General features: G+C 44.7%; 1 protein-coding gene across 45 annotated transcripts in view; it reads left to right on the forward strand.

Moving 5' to 3' along the window:
• RIMS2 (regulating synaptic membrane exocytosis 2) overlaps window positions 1-16368 on the forward strand; it is an 816797-nt gene that overhangs the window by 22293 nt on the left and 778136 nt on the right. For 2 of the 45 annotated variants that reach the window (XM_068237793.1, XM_068237801.1), the window contains exon 1: window positions 14924-14946. The exons of the other annotated variants lie outside the window; for them this stretch is intronic. In XM_068237793.1, the coding sequence (XP_068093894.1) occupies window positions 14939-14946 (8 nt within the window). In that variant the 5' untranslated portion in view covers window positions 14924-14938. Of the gene's footprint in view, window positions 1-14923; window positions 14947-16368 lie in introns of those variants that run through there. 45 annotated transcript variants of the gene reach the window in all.

Below are 16368 nucleotides of genomic sequence, written 5' to 3' on the forward strand. Positions count from 1 at the left end.
GTTCCCAGGTGTCTAATGGCTCCCCTACAACCCCTATACAATTCCCTGGTGTCTATTGGTCCTCCCTCCCCTATACAGTTCCCTTGTGTCTAGTGCTTCCCCCTAGCTCCCCCATATGGATTCCCAGGTGTTCTATGGCTTCACATCCAATATAGCTTCCCTGGTGGTCTAGAGTGGGCCAAACATAATGCAAAGTGCATTAACCACTTGGGGGGCCAAATTTAATAACTCTGAGGGCCCGATTTAGCCCACGGGCCGGAGTTTGACAAGTATGCTCTAAACATAAATGAATTGTTGAAGAGTTTTCTCATGCCTGCACTCCCGCTGCTTACGAGTGCATCCCAACTGGGCATGTACACCTAAAGTCTGTGCAAGTCCAGTAGAGCAAAGCTGCTCATGCATGGCATTTTTCTTCCGTGTACAAGCACTTCGTTCTACTGGGCATGTGTGGCTCTTAGTCACACATGCCCAGTTGGGATGCGCTCGTACATGGCCAGGAGTGAGGCCTGAAGAGGAAGATAGTCCTGGACAGCAACAGTGGGCTCAAAGAATACCTGGAAAGCCTCTAGAGCAGTATAGTTTGATCTGGACTAGCCAAGTTGGGTCCGACAATCACTAGAAGCCCCGCCCCTTGATATACCTCTTGGCTTTGTTTTGTAGAAAGGAAATTGTGTCTGTTTTGTTTACAACTGCTATGGAGTGGGTGTAGGACAGGGGTGTCAAACTCCAATCCAAAGTGAGCCAAACACCAAGTCGTGGGCCAAACTAAATGTCTAGTGGCCACCTCCCTCCCTTATAATGCCCCCTTACCTCCCCTATACAGTTCCCGTGTGTCTATTCCCCCCCCCCCCCCCTTTGCTATACAGTTCCCTGGTGTCTAATGGCCCTCTCTCCCCTTTACAGTTCCTGATGTCTAGTTGCCCCCCCCCCCCCATCCCTATATAGTTCCCTGGTGTCTAGTGGGCCCCCCTCCGTCACCTTTACACCTTTACAGTTCTTATAGTTCAATATAACTTCCCTGATGGTCAGGGCCGAGGCAGAGGCGAGAGAGGCTTCAGCCTCAGGGCGCAGTGTAGGAGGGGGCGCACAACTCACTCTGCTATCATCCCCCTATTGTGTTTAAAGCAGAGAAAAAATAAGAAAAGGGTATACATGGCAGTGACTGCAAGCCAGATGACTAGAGATTAATGTGTTGGGGGGTGGTTAAGGGACCCTGAGGCGACTCTCAGTCTAATAGCAATCAGTGTGTGACAGCTGAGGTGGGAGGGATGGAGGGGCGCACTTTGGTGTCTCAGCCTTGGGTGCTGGAGGACCTTGTCCCAGCTCTGTTGATGGTCTAAAATGGGCCAAACATAATGCAGAGTAGGGAAACCCCTTGGATGCCAAATTTGATGGCTTTCCCCCATGGGCCGGAGTTAGACATATATGGTGTAGGAGGTCAATAGGCTGCTGTGGGCAGATCTTCTGCATTTGGACATCCCAGGCGGGAGGTCCAGTTTGCGCTGTGTGATGCATTTTGGGAAACGCAAACAGACAAATACTAATTTTTCACTTGTACAGTTATATTTTAGGTGTATCTGGAATGTACCTTTAAGAGGTCCCATCTTACAAAAAACAGAGAAATAGATTTGGCCATGGCCATATTATATTTGTATATTTTTGCCACCTTTTATACACACAGGACCAGCTCTAATCCTCTGATTCAGCAGCCCAGAGCGGTTTTATTGAAAAGCTTTTTATTCTATTAATGGTGCTCCTCCCCTACCAAATATTGACAAAGTAAAGAGAGATGGCAGACTGGCACAACTAACATCTGGTGCCACAAGTGGGATGGGGAGAGCGGATCAGTTCAGGGCCAGTTTGTTGTTATTATGTGATGCAGAGCAGCACAGCAGACTTGTGCTCACACGGTAGCGCACCCTTCTGCTTCCAGAGGTGTCAACCAACTAAAGTTATTTTCAGACTTAAAGAGGAACTCCAGTGAAAATAATGTAATAAAAAAGTGTTTCATTTTTACAATAATTATGTATAAATGATTTAATCAGTGTTTGCCCATTGTAAAATCTTTCCTCTCCCTGATTTACATTCTGACATTTATCACATGGTGACATTTTTACTGCTGGCAGGTGATGTCAGTGACAGGATATGCTGCTTACTTTTTTGGCAGTTGGACCCAACTTTAAACAGTAAAACAGCTGTTATTTCCCACAATGCAATGAGGTTCACAGACAGGAAACTTCCAGGAACATGGTCCTAACGTCTCACTGTGGGAGGGGCTTCACCACAATATCAGCCATACAGAGCCCCCTGATGGTCTGTTTGTGAAAAGGAATAGATTTCTCATGTAAAAGGGGGTATCATCTACTGATTGGGATGAAGTTGAATTCTTGATCACGGTTTCTCTTTAAAGCGGACCGGAACTCAGAACTTCCTCTCTGCTCTAAAATATTAGCAACAGCATAGTAAACTTTCAAGAAAAACATGTCTTTGTTACAGATGATACAAATCCTGCAATAAATCTTCAGTGTGTCTACATCCTGCTTTAACATCCTGTATTTACAAATTAGCTTTTCTGCCTAGGCAGAAGAGATTCCTGAGCTGAGTCAGCTGAGAGATCAAGTTACAGATGAGGGGGAATTAGATAAACTAAACTCTCTAAATACATACAGGGTGCATTTCTCTGTTTTCCTTCTGTCCTGTGCAATAGTTCAGGTTCACTTTAAGGTGGCCATACATCTCGCAACTTGGAGGCTGATCGGCCATTCTTATCTTACCATCGTTATTATCAAATCGGATGAAAATCGGTGCTGCCAAGAGCATGCCGATCGACGATGCCACCAGCCAAAATTGGTCGCATGTATCGATTGGACATGCTGGACATACTTGGGCTGATATGCTCGGTCCGGTACGTGCAATAATCGCAAACGAAACATGACGGAGACCCCCGGCCACGTCCTCCGAAATGTTAAATGCCCCTCCCCCCAGTGCCTGTGCATTAATACTCTACCCTAGACACGCCATTCCCCAGAGTGTCCACCGCTGTGTCTGCATTCTTCTTCCTCATTGGTGCCCCACGTGGGGCGGATATGTGATGTCACACATGCGCTCCTCATACAATATGCCGACACCCACGTGAGGCACCAATGAGGAAGAAGAATGGGGACACAGCGGCAGACACTCTGGGGTACACCACAAAGGTAAAGTATTCATGCATGGATTTGAAAAAGATTGAGAGACAAATACCTTTCGTCGCTATCTTAGTTATTTTGCAAACTATTTTGAAAATATTCATGGGCAGATTGATCGTTTGTTTTCTAAAGACTTTTATCTGACGTGTGTATGCTATGCTTGGCTGAGCTTTCCTGTTTATTGGCATGGAGTAAGAAGGGCAGACAGTAGGAGGCTGGGTGAGGGAGGGACGCAGACACTGGCAGCATTGATAGTCTCAGGAGAGGAGAGCAGCGATGGGAGCAGGTGTTCAGTGTGAGGACTGTCAGGCAGCAGCTATACCCCCAGTCATGATACCGTAGCCTAATCCAGCTAAGAGCGCCTGGATCGGGTGACCCTGTACAGGTTCAGCAGGAGTTGCTGGCTCACAGTAGCAATAGAAGACTTCTCAGACTGTGCAAGGCACACCAGCACTGAGTATGTTATGTAACACATGCTAATAAGGCCCAGAATAGCACCTCTATTATTGTATTTAGTCTATTCTTGGATTTCAGAATGTACCTTTTTAGTCTCAGTGTGACCTCAGTGTTCTTTTTACAGCCCTGTACCACTTTACCAGCACCATCTCATACCGGCTATGCTGAATTATGACTCCGCATCATAGCAATGGATATGCTGATATCAGTATGGGGATTATCTTAAAGGAACACTCCGGGTATACACTTCACAACAGTTATGCAAACCGGCTTCAAATCTCACCTCAAAATAAGAGTCCTGTGGTACATTAAAGGGGAACTGAAGAGAGAGGGATATGGAGGCTGTCATGTTTATTTCCTTTTAAGTAATACCAGTTGCCTGTCAGCCCTGCTGATCCTCTGCCTCTAATACTATTAGCCATAGCCCCTGAACAAGCATGCAGCAGATCAGGTGTTTCAGTGGCTCAGACTTTAAAGTCAGATCAGACAAGACTAGCTGCATGCTTGTTTATGGTTTTATTCAGATACTACTGCAGGGAAATAGACCAGCAGGGCTGCCAGGCAACTGGTATTGCTTAAAAGGAAATAAACATGACAGCCTCCATATACCTCTCTCTTTAGTTCCCCTTTAAGCTGCTAAAACAGTTTAAATAATTGTTGCTCTGGGCTTAACTCTGCTGTAGCATTCAAAACGGCACTATGTCTTAATTGGAAGATCAAAATATTTTTTCTGACAACACGTTTCGTGGCCGTTCTCCGCTTCCTCAGGTCCGCCAGGATGGATCGCTGGCTGAGTGGTCAGGGGGTTTTGGGGGCTGCTGTACACACACGATTCTTGGCATAGGCGGTCGTTATTGGCCGCCGTTTAGCCTGTGTACAGAGTTTCTCTGTTTATTTGCTTCTATCTTGATAAATAAGCCCTTCTGCATCAGTCAGAGTATAGTACCATTTCAGCACCATGGACAGGGCATACATCTATACTGTACAGGAAATACTGTTGGAGTAATGTCCTGTTGTCTGACAGCTGGCAAATATTCAGTCCTGAGATTTGTAGCTCCACAGATGTTAAAAAGGAAATTGCCTGCGCCTCATATAAATCTTTCCCACCCTATTGCACTGTGGCAGAGTCTTATCAATAATGACAATAATAAGCGACAGGTGCTATGGCAGCTGCACTCACTAACATGCTTAGCTAGCAAAAATACCGATGAAATGCAGAGTGTGTGTAACTAATTAACACTTTGTCCGCTAGTATGTATATTTAGCTAACCTTGTTAGCGCTGCATAAAAAGGGACTCTCCTATTTCCACACAGCAACAGCTCTGCGAGCAAAATCAACACCTCTGTATAGAGGGTTAATTTAGTTTGTTTATTTTAAGAAATACATACCTCCAAGCCACGCCCCTGCCACACCCATAGCCATGCCTTCGGCACACCCCTAATCAATCATACCAAAAAGATTTGATAAAAAAAATATGTTATTTTATCATTCATAACACACTGGTCCTTTCTATCCTGGTGCATTTCCCTTCATGTTAACATTTGGAAATAAGAAATATATCAATTTAAAGGATGAGAATAAAGTTTAGAGCCAATTAAACACTTTTTCAGCAGAAAAATACATCTATTTACAGTACATAGATCTGTACATTATGTCCTAAAAGAGGGACAAAGGGACAGGGTTCCCAAAGAGGCACTGTCCCTGCAAAAGGCAGTTGGAAGCAGGGCTGTGGAGTCTGTACAAAAATCTTCCGACTCCAACTCCGAATCCGACTCCTCAGTTTATGAAACCACCGACTCTGACTCCAGGTACCCAAAATGGCTCCGACTTTGGCTTCTCGACTCCTACTCCTTAGTGACTAGTCTATTACTTACCAGGGCTGTGGATTTGGTACAAAAAACACCCAACTCCTCAGTTTATAAAATCTCCAACTCCGACTCCGGGTACCCAAAATTGCTCCAACTCCGACTCCACAGCCCTGGTGGAAATATGGTCAGACAGCTTTGGAAATACAAATACTTTTTCACAGTGAATTTATGCTGGAGCCCCAGCAATCCCCTAATAGCAATCATGTGACTACAGAGCTGAGCCACATGTCACATGATCTCAGCTGAAGGGGAGGAATATTCAGTCAGGTCCTTTCATTAACAGGGCAGCAGGTTGAGCAGTGCTAAACTAATACTACAGCAACATGATTTAGGGCTTGTTCACCTTAGAGGCGATTTCAGCACTTGTGTAATGTTGGCTTATGTAAGTATTCCCTTGCAATGGGAGCGTGATCAGGGTGTGGGCAGCCTGGGACCACGCATGTGCAGTAGCTTGGCTGCGACCGGCCGCTGCTGCTCGTTGGAGGGTCTCTGAAGGACGGTGCGGGCACAGGATGACTCCAGGAGCCCTAGGTAAATTAACTACTTGCCGACCGCTCCACGCTGATTGGCGTGAACGCGGCGGCAGCCCCAGGACCGCTCCACGCCGATTGGCGTGAACGGCTTTCAATGGGGCTAGCAGGAGATCGCGTGTGACACAGCTGTCCCCCTGGGACACAGAAGAGCGATCAGCTCTCATAGGCTGAAGCCTATGACAGTCGATCGCCGTGATTGGGTGGCTGGGGGAGGGAGGGATTTAAGAAAAAAACAATAGTCGATTTTTTTTTTTTTTTTACAAAAGAACATAAATATAAAAAAAATAAACACTGGGGGAGCGATCAGACCCTACCAACACAGAGCTCCGTTGGTGGGGAGAAAAGGGGGGGGGGGTTGATTCACTTGTGTGCTGTGTTGTGTGGCCCTGCAGCGAGCCCAAGCTGCAGTGGCCCAATTTAAGAAAAATGGCCTGGTCTTTAGGGGGGTTTAACAATGTGGTCCACAAGTTGTTAAACTCATTTTTTTGTTTTTGGGAGGGGGTGGGGGGGGGACTTTAGTAACACTTTAGTATTTGTATACCAATCTCTAACTTAAAAAGACCCTGGCAAGTCATGTAACATGATGAGTTAAAGGGAATCTGAAGTGAAAATAAACTTATATTATAATGATTTGTATGTGTAGTACAGCTAAGAAATAAAACATTAGAAGCAGAGATATGAGTCTAATATTGTTTCCAGTACAGGAAAAGTAAAGAAACTCCAGTTTCTTTACTTTTCCTGTCCTTCCTGAAGTCCTCCACAATGACAAACAACTTCTTGACCCTTTCCTGTTTGCGTACAGGGCAAACAGGTCCACCGATGATGCCATCAATATCTGCCTGGAGCTCATCAGTGACCACCTGGATAGGCCAGACTCGTATGCCAGAATACTCCTCCTGGACTTCAGTTCGGCCTTCAATACAAACTGCCCACGCACACTTCATGAGGGTCTAGCAGCACTCGGGGTCCACTCCACCCTATGCCTTTGGATCACAGACTTCCTATCCAACAGATCACAATCTGTCAAACTGGGTGATATCTCCTCTCAACCACGGACCACTAATATGGGGGCTCCACAAGGCTGCGTCCTATCTCTGATGCTGTTCTCCCTCTACACGAACAATTGCAGATCCACAGCAGACTCGGTCAAAGTCATCAAATTTGCAGACGACACCAATATCGTTGGACTTGTCACCAATAACGATGATAGGGCTTATCGTCAGCAGGTAGACAGAATCTGTCACTGGTGCAGGGAGAATAGGCTGGTCCTGAACACAGCAAAAACCGTGAAGATGATTATCGATTTCAGGAAGCCTGCCCCCTTACCACTACCAATCCAGATTGATGGCACTGAAGTGGCGAGAGTAACCAGTGTTCGCCTCCTGGGCACCACCATCTCAAATGACCTTAGATGAAGGACTAACACCAGCTCCACCCTGGCGAAGGACCAGAAAAGACTCTTCTTCCTCCGCCAGCTGAAAAAGTTCGGCATGCCCCATCAGGTTCTCACAAGATTCTACTCTGCCACCACTGAGTCTATCCTCTGCTCTTCAATCCTGGTCTGGTACGCTGGTTCCTCTGCCAGCGATAGGCACAAACTCCAGAGGGTCATTAGATCAGCAGAGAGAATCATCGGGAAACCCCTCCCTTCACTTGATCTACTTTACAACACAAGACTGCGCACTAGAGCGCTGAAGATAGCCAACGACTCCTTCCATCCCAGCCAGGGCTACTCCAGCCGCCTACGTTCAGGGCGGAGATTCCGGGTCATCCCCACCAGGACTTCGAGGCACCGGAACAGTTTTTTTCCCTCCGCCGTCAACCTCCTGAACTCATCTCATGTTCCGCCTCCACCACCTCCTTTTTAGGTTCACAGTCTGGCCCTGTCACAGACATCCTGTCTGCCTGGAACTGTAACGGCTTCAGCTGCACTTATCTGCACAGTTCTCATAGTCTGATATCGCGATCTGAACTTACTTTCTTGCTACATGCTCGTGTATTATCTTGTCAACGCTTTACCGTGTATATCTCCTGTATATTGCACTATTGTCGTTTTTGTCTTTGGAATTGCTGAGCTCTGTATGTGCCAAACCCAATTCCAGGCATGACCCTGTCATGTTTGGCAAAAAATAAAGATTCTGATTCTGATTGTTATCTATGCAAAAGAGCCACTGATCTCTCCAACTTTCAAAGTCCCAGAGAGCTCTGTCTTCTGAAGCTTATTAGCTCAACTGTCTGTCAATGTTTTCTTTTTTCTGCAGAGGAAAGTTCAAAAGTTCATTAGCCTGCTCTGTGAAATCATTTAGAATGTTGAGTAGTGTGTAAACTGCAAATATTAGAGAATGATGCAATGTTATAAACAAAACCTATATAACTGAAAATAAAAATATGAGAATATTTTTCTTTGCTACTAATGTTTTAGTAATTATCCGTACTCTACGACCAATTCATTATATCTTATATATTTTTTTTCCGCTTCAGTGTCACTTTAAACATGTGCATGTAAAGTGCTAATCCTCCTAAGAATTAGGCTGTGTTTCTACAACAGGGCAGTATATTTCCAGTTTCTCTGCATCTCTGCAGAATGGATGTAGAACTGTAAGGCCCCATTCACACTTAGAAATGCAAAACGCCAGAGATTTTTTCCGGCGTTTTGCAGGAGTGATTTTTCCGCGGTTTCACGTGGAAAAATCGTTGAACGCTGCAGCGATTTTGCCGCGATTGCATTTAACGCTTCTATAGCACTGAAACGCAATAGCCGGGAAATCACCTGAAAATGGTGCAGGCGACACGTTTGCATTTCGCGTTTTTGCCTGTTTTTGGGCGATTTGCGGCGATTAGCGCAAATTGCCCAAGTAAGAACGGGCCCATAGGGTTTCATTACGCTAGCGCTTTTAAAAAGCGCTAGCGTTTGAGCGTTTTGCCAAAATCGTGACAAAACGCGCTAGTGTGAATGGGGCCTTAAGGTGACTATACATCTATAGATTTAGTGGCCGATCGACTGTCCATTTTGATAATTATTATTGAATCAGATGAAAACCAAAAGCGTGCTCGATCGGCAATTTGACCAGTTTTTGCCCGACATTGCCAAAGGATTTCACGCTGAAATTGGACAGGAATCAGCGAGTACTTTATGGCAGCCAAAAGATCTCTCTCCAATCAGAATCGATAAGAAGGACAGATCTGTCTATTGGTCAATCGGCCGCCAAAATTGTTAGATGTATGGGCTCCTTAAAGTGTACCAGAGATAATTAAATACAAAGAATCAGTACTTACCCGGGGCTTCCTCCAGCCACGTGTGAATCCCAAGCCATCCTCCCACGGTCTGCCATTCTGCGGCAGTCAGCCCGGTAACTGGCTCATTTGGGGCCAGTCAGGATCTTCTGCTCATGCACAGAAGACCCAGAATGAAGCGACTGAAGCAATTACCTGGGCTGATCATGGCTGAACGACAGACCATGGGAAGACGGCGGGGGACTCGTACGTGTTTAAGGGGCTGGAGGAAGCCCCAGGTAAGCATTAATTCTTTGTATTTAATGATCTCTGGTTTACTTTAAGGTAACACTCACTAATAACTAATATGAGGTAATAAAACTCCTGTGTGCCTGAGAAAAACAATTCTCTGTGCAGGGAAAGATGAAAGGCTCGGTAGTTGAAGTTGTGTCCGTATAGAAGCTGAATAAACATAACAATATTGCTGTCAATCAACAAATATCATAGATAGTCAAAATGTAAAACCTAGATCTTTAAAAAGACTCTGTAACAAAACAAAAAAAACCCCTAGGAGGTACTCACCTTGGGAGGGGGAAGCCTTAGGGTCCCAATGGGGCTTCCCCCTCCCCTGTAGCTGCAGGCAATCCAGCGCTGGCTCCCCGAAGCGTCCCGCAATCCTGGCTCTACTGATATATTTACCCTCCCTGGCTCCAGCGGGTGGCGCTGTTGCTGCTCTCAGCACGGAGATAGATGGAAGTAGCCGATCTCTGTCGGGTCTGCTCTACTATGCAGGCACCGGAAACTTGCGCCTACGCAGTAGAGCGGACCAACAGCGATCGGCTATTACCGCCTATTTCCGAGCTGAGAGCCGATACTGCGTCTGTGCTGGAGCCGGGTAGGTAAATATATACATCCCTTACATCCTGGCTGTTCGGAGGGGCACAGCGAGACCGGCGTGGGACAAAAGAGGACGGGGGAAGCCTCGATAGGATCCGGAGGCTTCCCCCAGCCAAGGTGAGTACCCCCCAGGGGAATTTTTTTGAGTTACAGGTTTTCTTTAACATTTAAAAGGGTACCTGAACTGACGTGTGACAAAATAAGATGAACATGTATGTACAGTCCCATTTATAATTAGATTAGAACTAGGCAGTGTTACTTTTTTCTCACTGTAAAAGAGTTAATAACTTAGGTATCTAATTGACACTTTAGGTGGCCACACACTGTACAATTTTTTTAAATATCAATTTCAAAAGTTCAATTCAAGAATAGCAATCAATATTTCTGACTGGTTGTAACAATTCAAAAATCTGACCAATGTACCACACACCTATGTTCAATTTTTCCCCAATCATGAATAAAATAATTGAAAGCTGAGAAAAAAATGATTGGAACTGTTCATCAAGTAATTGACAATCCATCACACACCATACAATCTTGGGCGTAACTAGAAATCACTGGGCCCCCCTGCGAATGTTTGGATGAGGCCACCTCCCCCAAAATGCATACAGAAACCGACAGACGAGTGTGCTCCAAGCCTCAGCTTATTACATTCACTCTGTCCATCTCTGATGGAGCAGAACTGGCTCTGCAGACTTCTCCAGCATCACTGCAGTACAGAGCACTTCGGGAGGAGTAGAGAGGTTCGGGGCTGGGGGTTGTACACAAGACCCTGCAGCACACTGAATAGGGACTGTCTACAGATCTTTGTCTACAAAACTGTGTATGATTCCTTATCAGTGGCTGAGCAGAGGCAGTCATTAGAACAATTGTTCAGACAACAGAAAGCTTTTTCTCTCCCTGCCCTTAGTTGTCAGTGTCTCAGGACAGGGAAAAGAAGCTTCTCCCCCCACGGGACCCCCTGCTGCTTCTGGGCCCCCTCGCATTTCTTGATCATATACAAAGAAAAGTTCTCGATTTTTCTGGATAGTAATTATTGAATAGGTGAAATGGTGTGTGGTCACCTTTAGCCTTTAGTTGATAAAGTAGGTCAATAGTTCAGGATGGGAACTGTGGGGTATTAAAGTGGACCTGAATTCATGAATGGGACTCGAGGAAAATACAGAATTGTGCTGTGCACATTTTGATTTCAGTGAATTTTATATAGTATGTATAGCAGGAAGCCGGCACCATCAGATGGTGCCGGCTTCCTGCTATACATTGAAGTTTGATCTGGAGTGCTGCCGGATCTGGCCGTGGCACATCACATGAGAAGCAGAGGAGGTGCTCCACTATATCTTTTATAAAGTGAATTTTATATAGTAAATGAAGAGAATTCTGTTCCTGGTGGGAACCGTGTATTTTGCCCACAGTTTGAGGCTAAATACTGATGTCATTTCTTCCCTTAATTTTTTTTTCTTTTCTCCGCCAATCGCTGAGTCACCTCAGCCTTGCTTGTAAACACAAGTGAGCAGAGGATCATTTTTCAGCTAGGCAGGGAAATAAAGGAAAGAGGAGGAATATATTATAGATAAAAAGAACCCCCAGCATGCAACTGAATGGCAATGGCTATTAAAGGGCCAGTGCTCCTAAGGTATGTGATAACTCAAAACCATAACAGCAGAACAAGTTTTGCAAGTTTTGAATGCAGGATTAGCATCTTTATCACTTAATACACTCAGAGCAGTTGCTGTTGAAATTTGATGTTTATGGTGACAATCCCGCTTTAAAGTGAACCTAAAGTCACCCCCAAAAAATGAGATGAACTCACCTGGGGCTTCCCTCAGCCCCCTGCAGACGATCGGTGCCCTCGCAGCTCCACTCCGATGTCCCGGAACCCGCCGACGAGCACTTCCGGTTTCGACATCACCGGCCGACAGGCATGGGAACAATCACTCGCGTTCCCATGCCTGTCGGCCGGTGACGGCCAAACCGGAAGTGTTCGCCGACGGGTCCTGGAGCGTCAGAGCGGGGCTGCGAGGGCACCGATCGTCTGCAGGGGGCTGAGGGAAGCCCCAGGTGAGTTCATCTCATTTTTTGGGGGTGACTTTAGGTTCACTTTAAAAGACTGTGTCACTCATTCACCCACCTGAGACAATAAAAAACATTAAATGTACCATTTCTAGCTTTTAAACACAAAATAAAACTGGAATTCTAGGAAATCCTATTTAGGTTTATTTTCACTTCAGATATATTAAGTTGCCACATAACCAATGCCTTGGCTTTTTTTTTTTTTACCAATTCTCAATAAAGAGAGGAGGCTGGTAAGGATGGGAGGGTTCCATACATATCCATTATTTTCAGCAATTGCACGTTTTTACATAATATCATGATTTTTATTTTATACTCCTGGTAGTCTTTCGTTTGACTTTCACACTTCACGTGTCGGCTGTTTCATATTTGATTTATGGGTTTTCATTCAGAGATTTGCAAATTTTCCCTTCACTGTGTATCTGTAGATCAGGAAGCCTGGACACCATCCTCGCAGAGCAACTGCCGAGATAAAATCGATGAACAGCATCAGGAGTCTGTTGCTTTCAATCAGTGATAAGGAGGGATTTTCTGAAGGAGAGGTTATTTAAATCTAGCTTGTATTCATTTTATGCAGCAAAACCTATGCAAGACTGAAGGGCACTTTACAAAGGAGTGATGCTGGGTGCACACTGGACAAAGGATTCAATTCACAAAGGGCTGTTTGGTAAAAAAAAATGATTTTGCATTCACTACTTTAGTTTTTTTCACCAAATTCTGTACAATATCTTACATGTGGTAGCAGGGTTGCCACCTTATCCCTTTAAATACAGACACATATGTATTATACATGCCTTGAGGCTAGTTAGATGCAGTTTAAGCACTGATTATGTGTGAGTAGCCCCAGAACCTGTATACCTTAGATGTGTCTGTATTTAAAGTGATGAGGTGGCAACCCTGACTCGGTAATATACCGAAAAATGTTGCTTCACTTCCCTGCGGGCTGGTTCACACTTGGCGCTTTTTTTCAGCGCTTTCTTGATCGCCTGCGATCAGCAAAGCGCTGCTACTAATGTATCCTTATGGATACATTCACACTGTGGCATTTGCGATTTCGATCAATCGCAAACGCGATGCATGCAGCGACTTTGGTGCGATTGTGCTGTGATTCTCGTTCTATTGAAGTGCAAATCGTGCTGAAATTGCGAGATTTTGCAGCTGAATCGCGATGGAGGGACGCGACAGGCAAGCGCCCAGTGTGAACCGGCCCTAAGACCAGTTTTGTAATGTAGAAGTCTTACTAGCTGTGGAGTAGGTTTCTGCAGTTAGCTGTAATTCTTCTCATATGGTCTGCCTGAACCATTCCTGTGTGACAGCTTACAAAAAGCTTCTTGCATCACTTTAGATGTGCATGCATGCCACTAGAGGGCCCTCTTCTGTGTATTAATACAGATCTGCACATCTAAAGGGATACAGAAAAGCCTCTTTGAATGTCTCCTTCTCCTGGGCTTGTGTTTTTTTCTTTCTGATGTCCTTCAGTACATCGGATCAAATGGAGTGAGTAGCAGGACCAGGTGGTTCTTCCTAATGACTTTCTGCTCTTGTTTGTCAATTTTACCGCATGTTGATTGCTAGTTACCAACAGCTCCAGCCTGCTGATCACCTGACACCTAACGGATACACAGTAAACAGCACAACTGTCATCTTCGTGTTTACCATTTATCTGCATCAGTGTTTTACTTCAGCTAACATTTGGAAATATGCCTGAAGAAGGGGACTAGATCCCAGAAAGCTTGCATCATTTAACTCTATTAGTTAGCCATTAAAAGGTGTTATTTTTTTCTACCTATATAATTACCAACAGGTAATTTTTACTTCCAATGCAGTAACAGCTTTAGTGAATTAGCATTTTTCAAACTGGTAAATTTAACTGTTTTCTGCATTCCCAAATGTGGTAATGCTTAAAGAGAAACTCCAACCAAGAATTGAACTTTTTCCCAATCAGTAGCTGATACCCCATTTTACATGAGAAAGACAATGATTTTCACAAACAGACCATCAGGGGGCGCTGTGTGACTGATTTTGTGCTGAAACCCCTCCCACAAGAGGCTCTGAATACCGCGGTACTGCTGGCAAACTGCCACAATGTAACAATGTTCAGAGACAGGAAATAGCTGTTATTAGCTGTCTAACAGACAGAGCAGCTAGAAACAGCTAAATAACCTGCCCACAGTAAAAATGTCACCATGTAATAAATGTCAGAATGTGAATCTGGGAGAGGAAAGATTTTACAATGAGCAAACACTGACTAAATCATTTATACATCATTATTGTAAAAAATGAAGCACTTTTTTTACTACATTATTTTCACTGGAGTTCCTCTTTAAAGAAAACCTGAACTGAAAATTAAAAGTCAAAATAAGCATACACAAGTCATACTTACCTTCCACGTAGTCTACTCCTCAGTGTCTTTCTTCTCTCCTGCGTCCTGTTTGTTCACTGTGATCAAGGGAATTTTCCGTCCTCCATTTTGAAAATGGCCATTACCCAGTAACAGCTTTCTGGTCAGCACACAGTTAAACTGTAACATTGCCCACTTGAGCCATAGGGAAACATAAACATTACCTGGTACATCAGTTTTCCTCTCAGCTATAACTGACAGCAACTGATATTTTACTGACGGCAACTGATATATTTCAGATCTGACAAAATATTGTCAGAACTGGAAAGGATTATTGTCAGAAGAAAATGGTGAGCTTCTGAGAGGAACTGATGGCAAGGTAACTATGTAATGTTCATTTGAAGTTACCTTATGTGTTTATTTTAAATATTTTTACTCAGTACAGGTTCACTAACGGTCCAATTTCTAGTGAAAAATCGTTCGAGCGATCAGTAATTCTGATCGGACGAAAAATCGTTCACTACACCATCAACTAACCAATCATTGCTTCCTATCTATCACGACCACCAAGAAAATCTAAATTTTCGTTCGACGAAAATTCATTCGGGCGACATTTTTTTTCACTCGTTCATAATCGATTGTGTCCACCAATGGAGATTATTTACAACCAATCCGATCAGAATTTCTGATCGCTCGAACGATTTTTCGCTAGAAATTGGACCGTTAGTGGCCAGCTTTAGTAAATTGAAACCAATGTTTGTTTATTGGATTAGACATTTGGAGGGCACGGTTGCAGCAGTACATAAGCAACACTGTCATGGCTTTGTACTACATCGGGCAGTACAAAGTTAGCGGTGATGGAAGAAAGCACATTTTGTGCAATATGTAATGGTGCAAGGTTATAGAGCAGGCAAACTACCAATATCAGGCAAATATATTGGTTGTGTGAACCTCCAGACTAAAAATCTTCTCAGCAGCACTGAAAAGGCTTGGTGTTTCTTTACAGAAAACCTGTAACAAAGAAAACCTCCCCTGGGGGGTACTCACCTCGGGTGGGGGAAGCCTCCGCCTATCTCCGTGCGGAGAGCCGCAACAGCACCCCCCGCTGGAGCCAGGAAAGGTAAATAAATCAGTGCTTATCAGCGCTTGTCAGGCTTGTCGAGGGAGGATTGCAGGAGACTTCGGGGGAGCCGGCGCTGGACTGCAAGCAGCTACAGGGGAGGGGGAAGCCTCATTGGGACCCTGAGGCTTCCCCCTGTTTTTTGTTACAGGGTCTCTTTAACAGTTTCACAGCATCAGAACTTTGTATTTCTTACCCAAGCCTCATTTTTAGCTGCACAGAAGAAAACTGCCCGGGCATTTCCCCCCCCCCCCCCCCCCGATGCTGTGCAAAGCATGATGGGATTTCTGATGTTGTTGTTCTCGTTCTGCTGTTTTGGTGCAATTTTTTTTTTTTAATTTGAGTTTTGAAGCCTAGCATGCGCAGCTGGGAGGGGTGATCAGGATACAGGACAGTTGGAACTGTGTCCCATGCGCTGTCACCTCCTTTCAGCCAAAAAGATGGCTGCCCCCATGAAAAAGATGGGTGCCCCCATGAAAAAGATGGCTGCCCCCATGACAAAGATGGCTGTTCCCATGAAATCACAAACATTTGGCTGTTCTTTTAAAACAGGGCGGGTAAGAGATTATATTACCTATCTATTTTAATTAACATAACTAATGTAACTTAATGATAGTATGTTTGTTTAGGCAGAAGTTCCCCTTTAAATGCTTTACTGGCTAATGTATGCCTAGCTTAAAG

This window comes from Hyperolius riggenbachi, chromosome 5 (genome assembly GCF_040937935.1).
Source record: "Hyperolius riggenbachi isolate aHypRig1 chromosome 5, aHypRig1.pri, whole genome shotgun sequence".
NCBI classification, from domain to species: Eukaryota; Metazoa; Chordata; class Amphibia; order Anura; family Hyperoliidae; genus Hyperolius; species Hyperolius riggenbachi.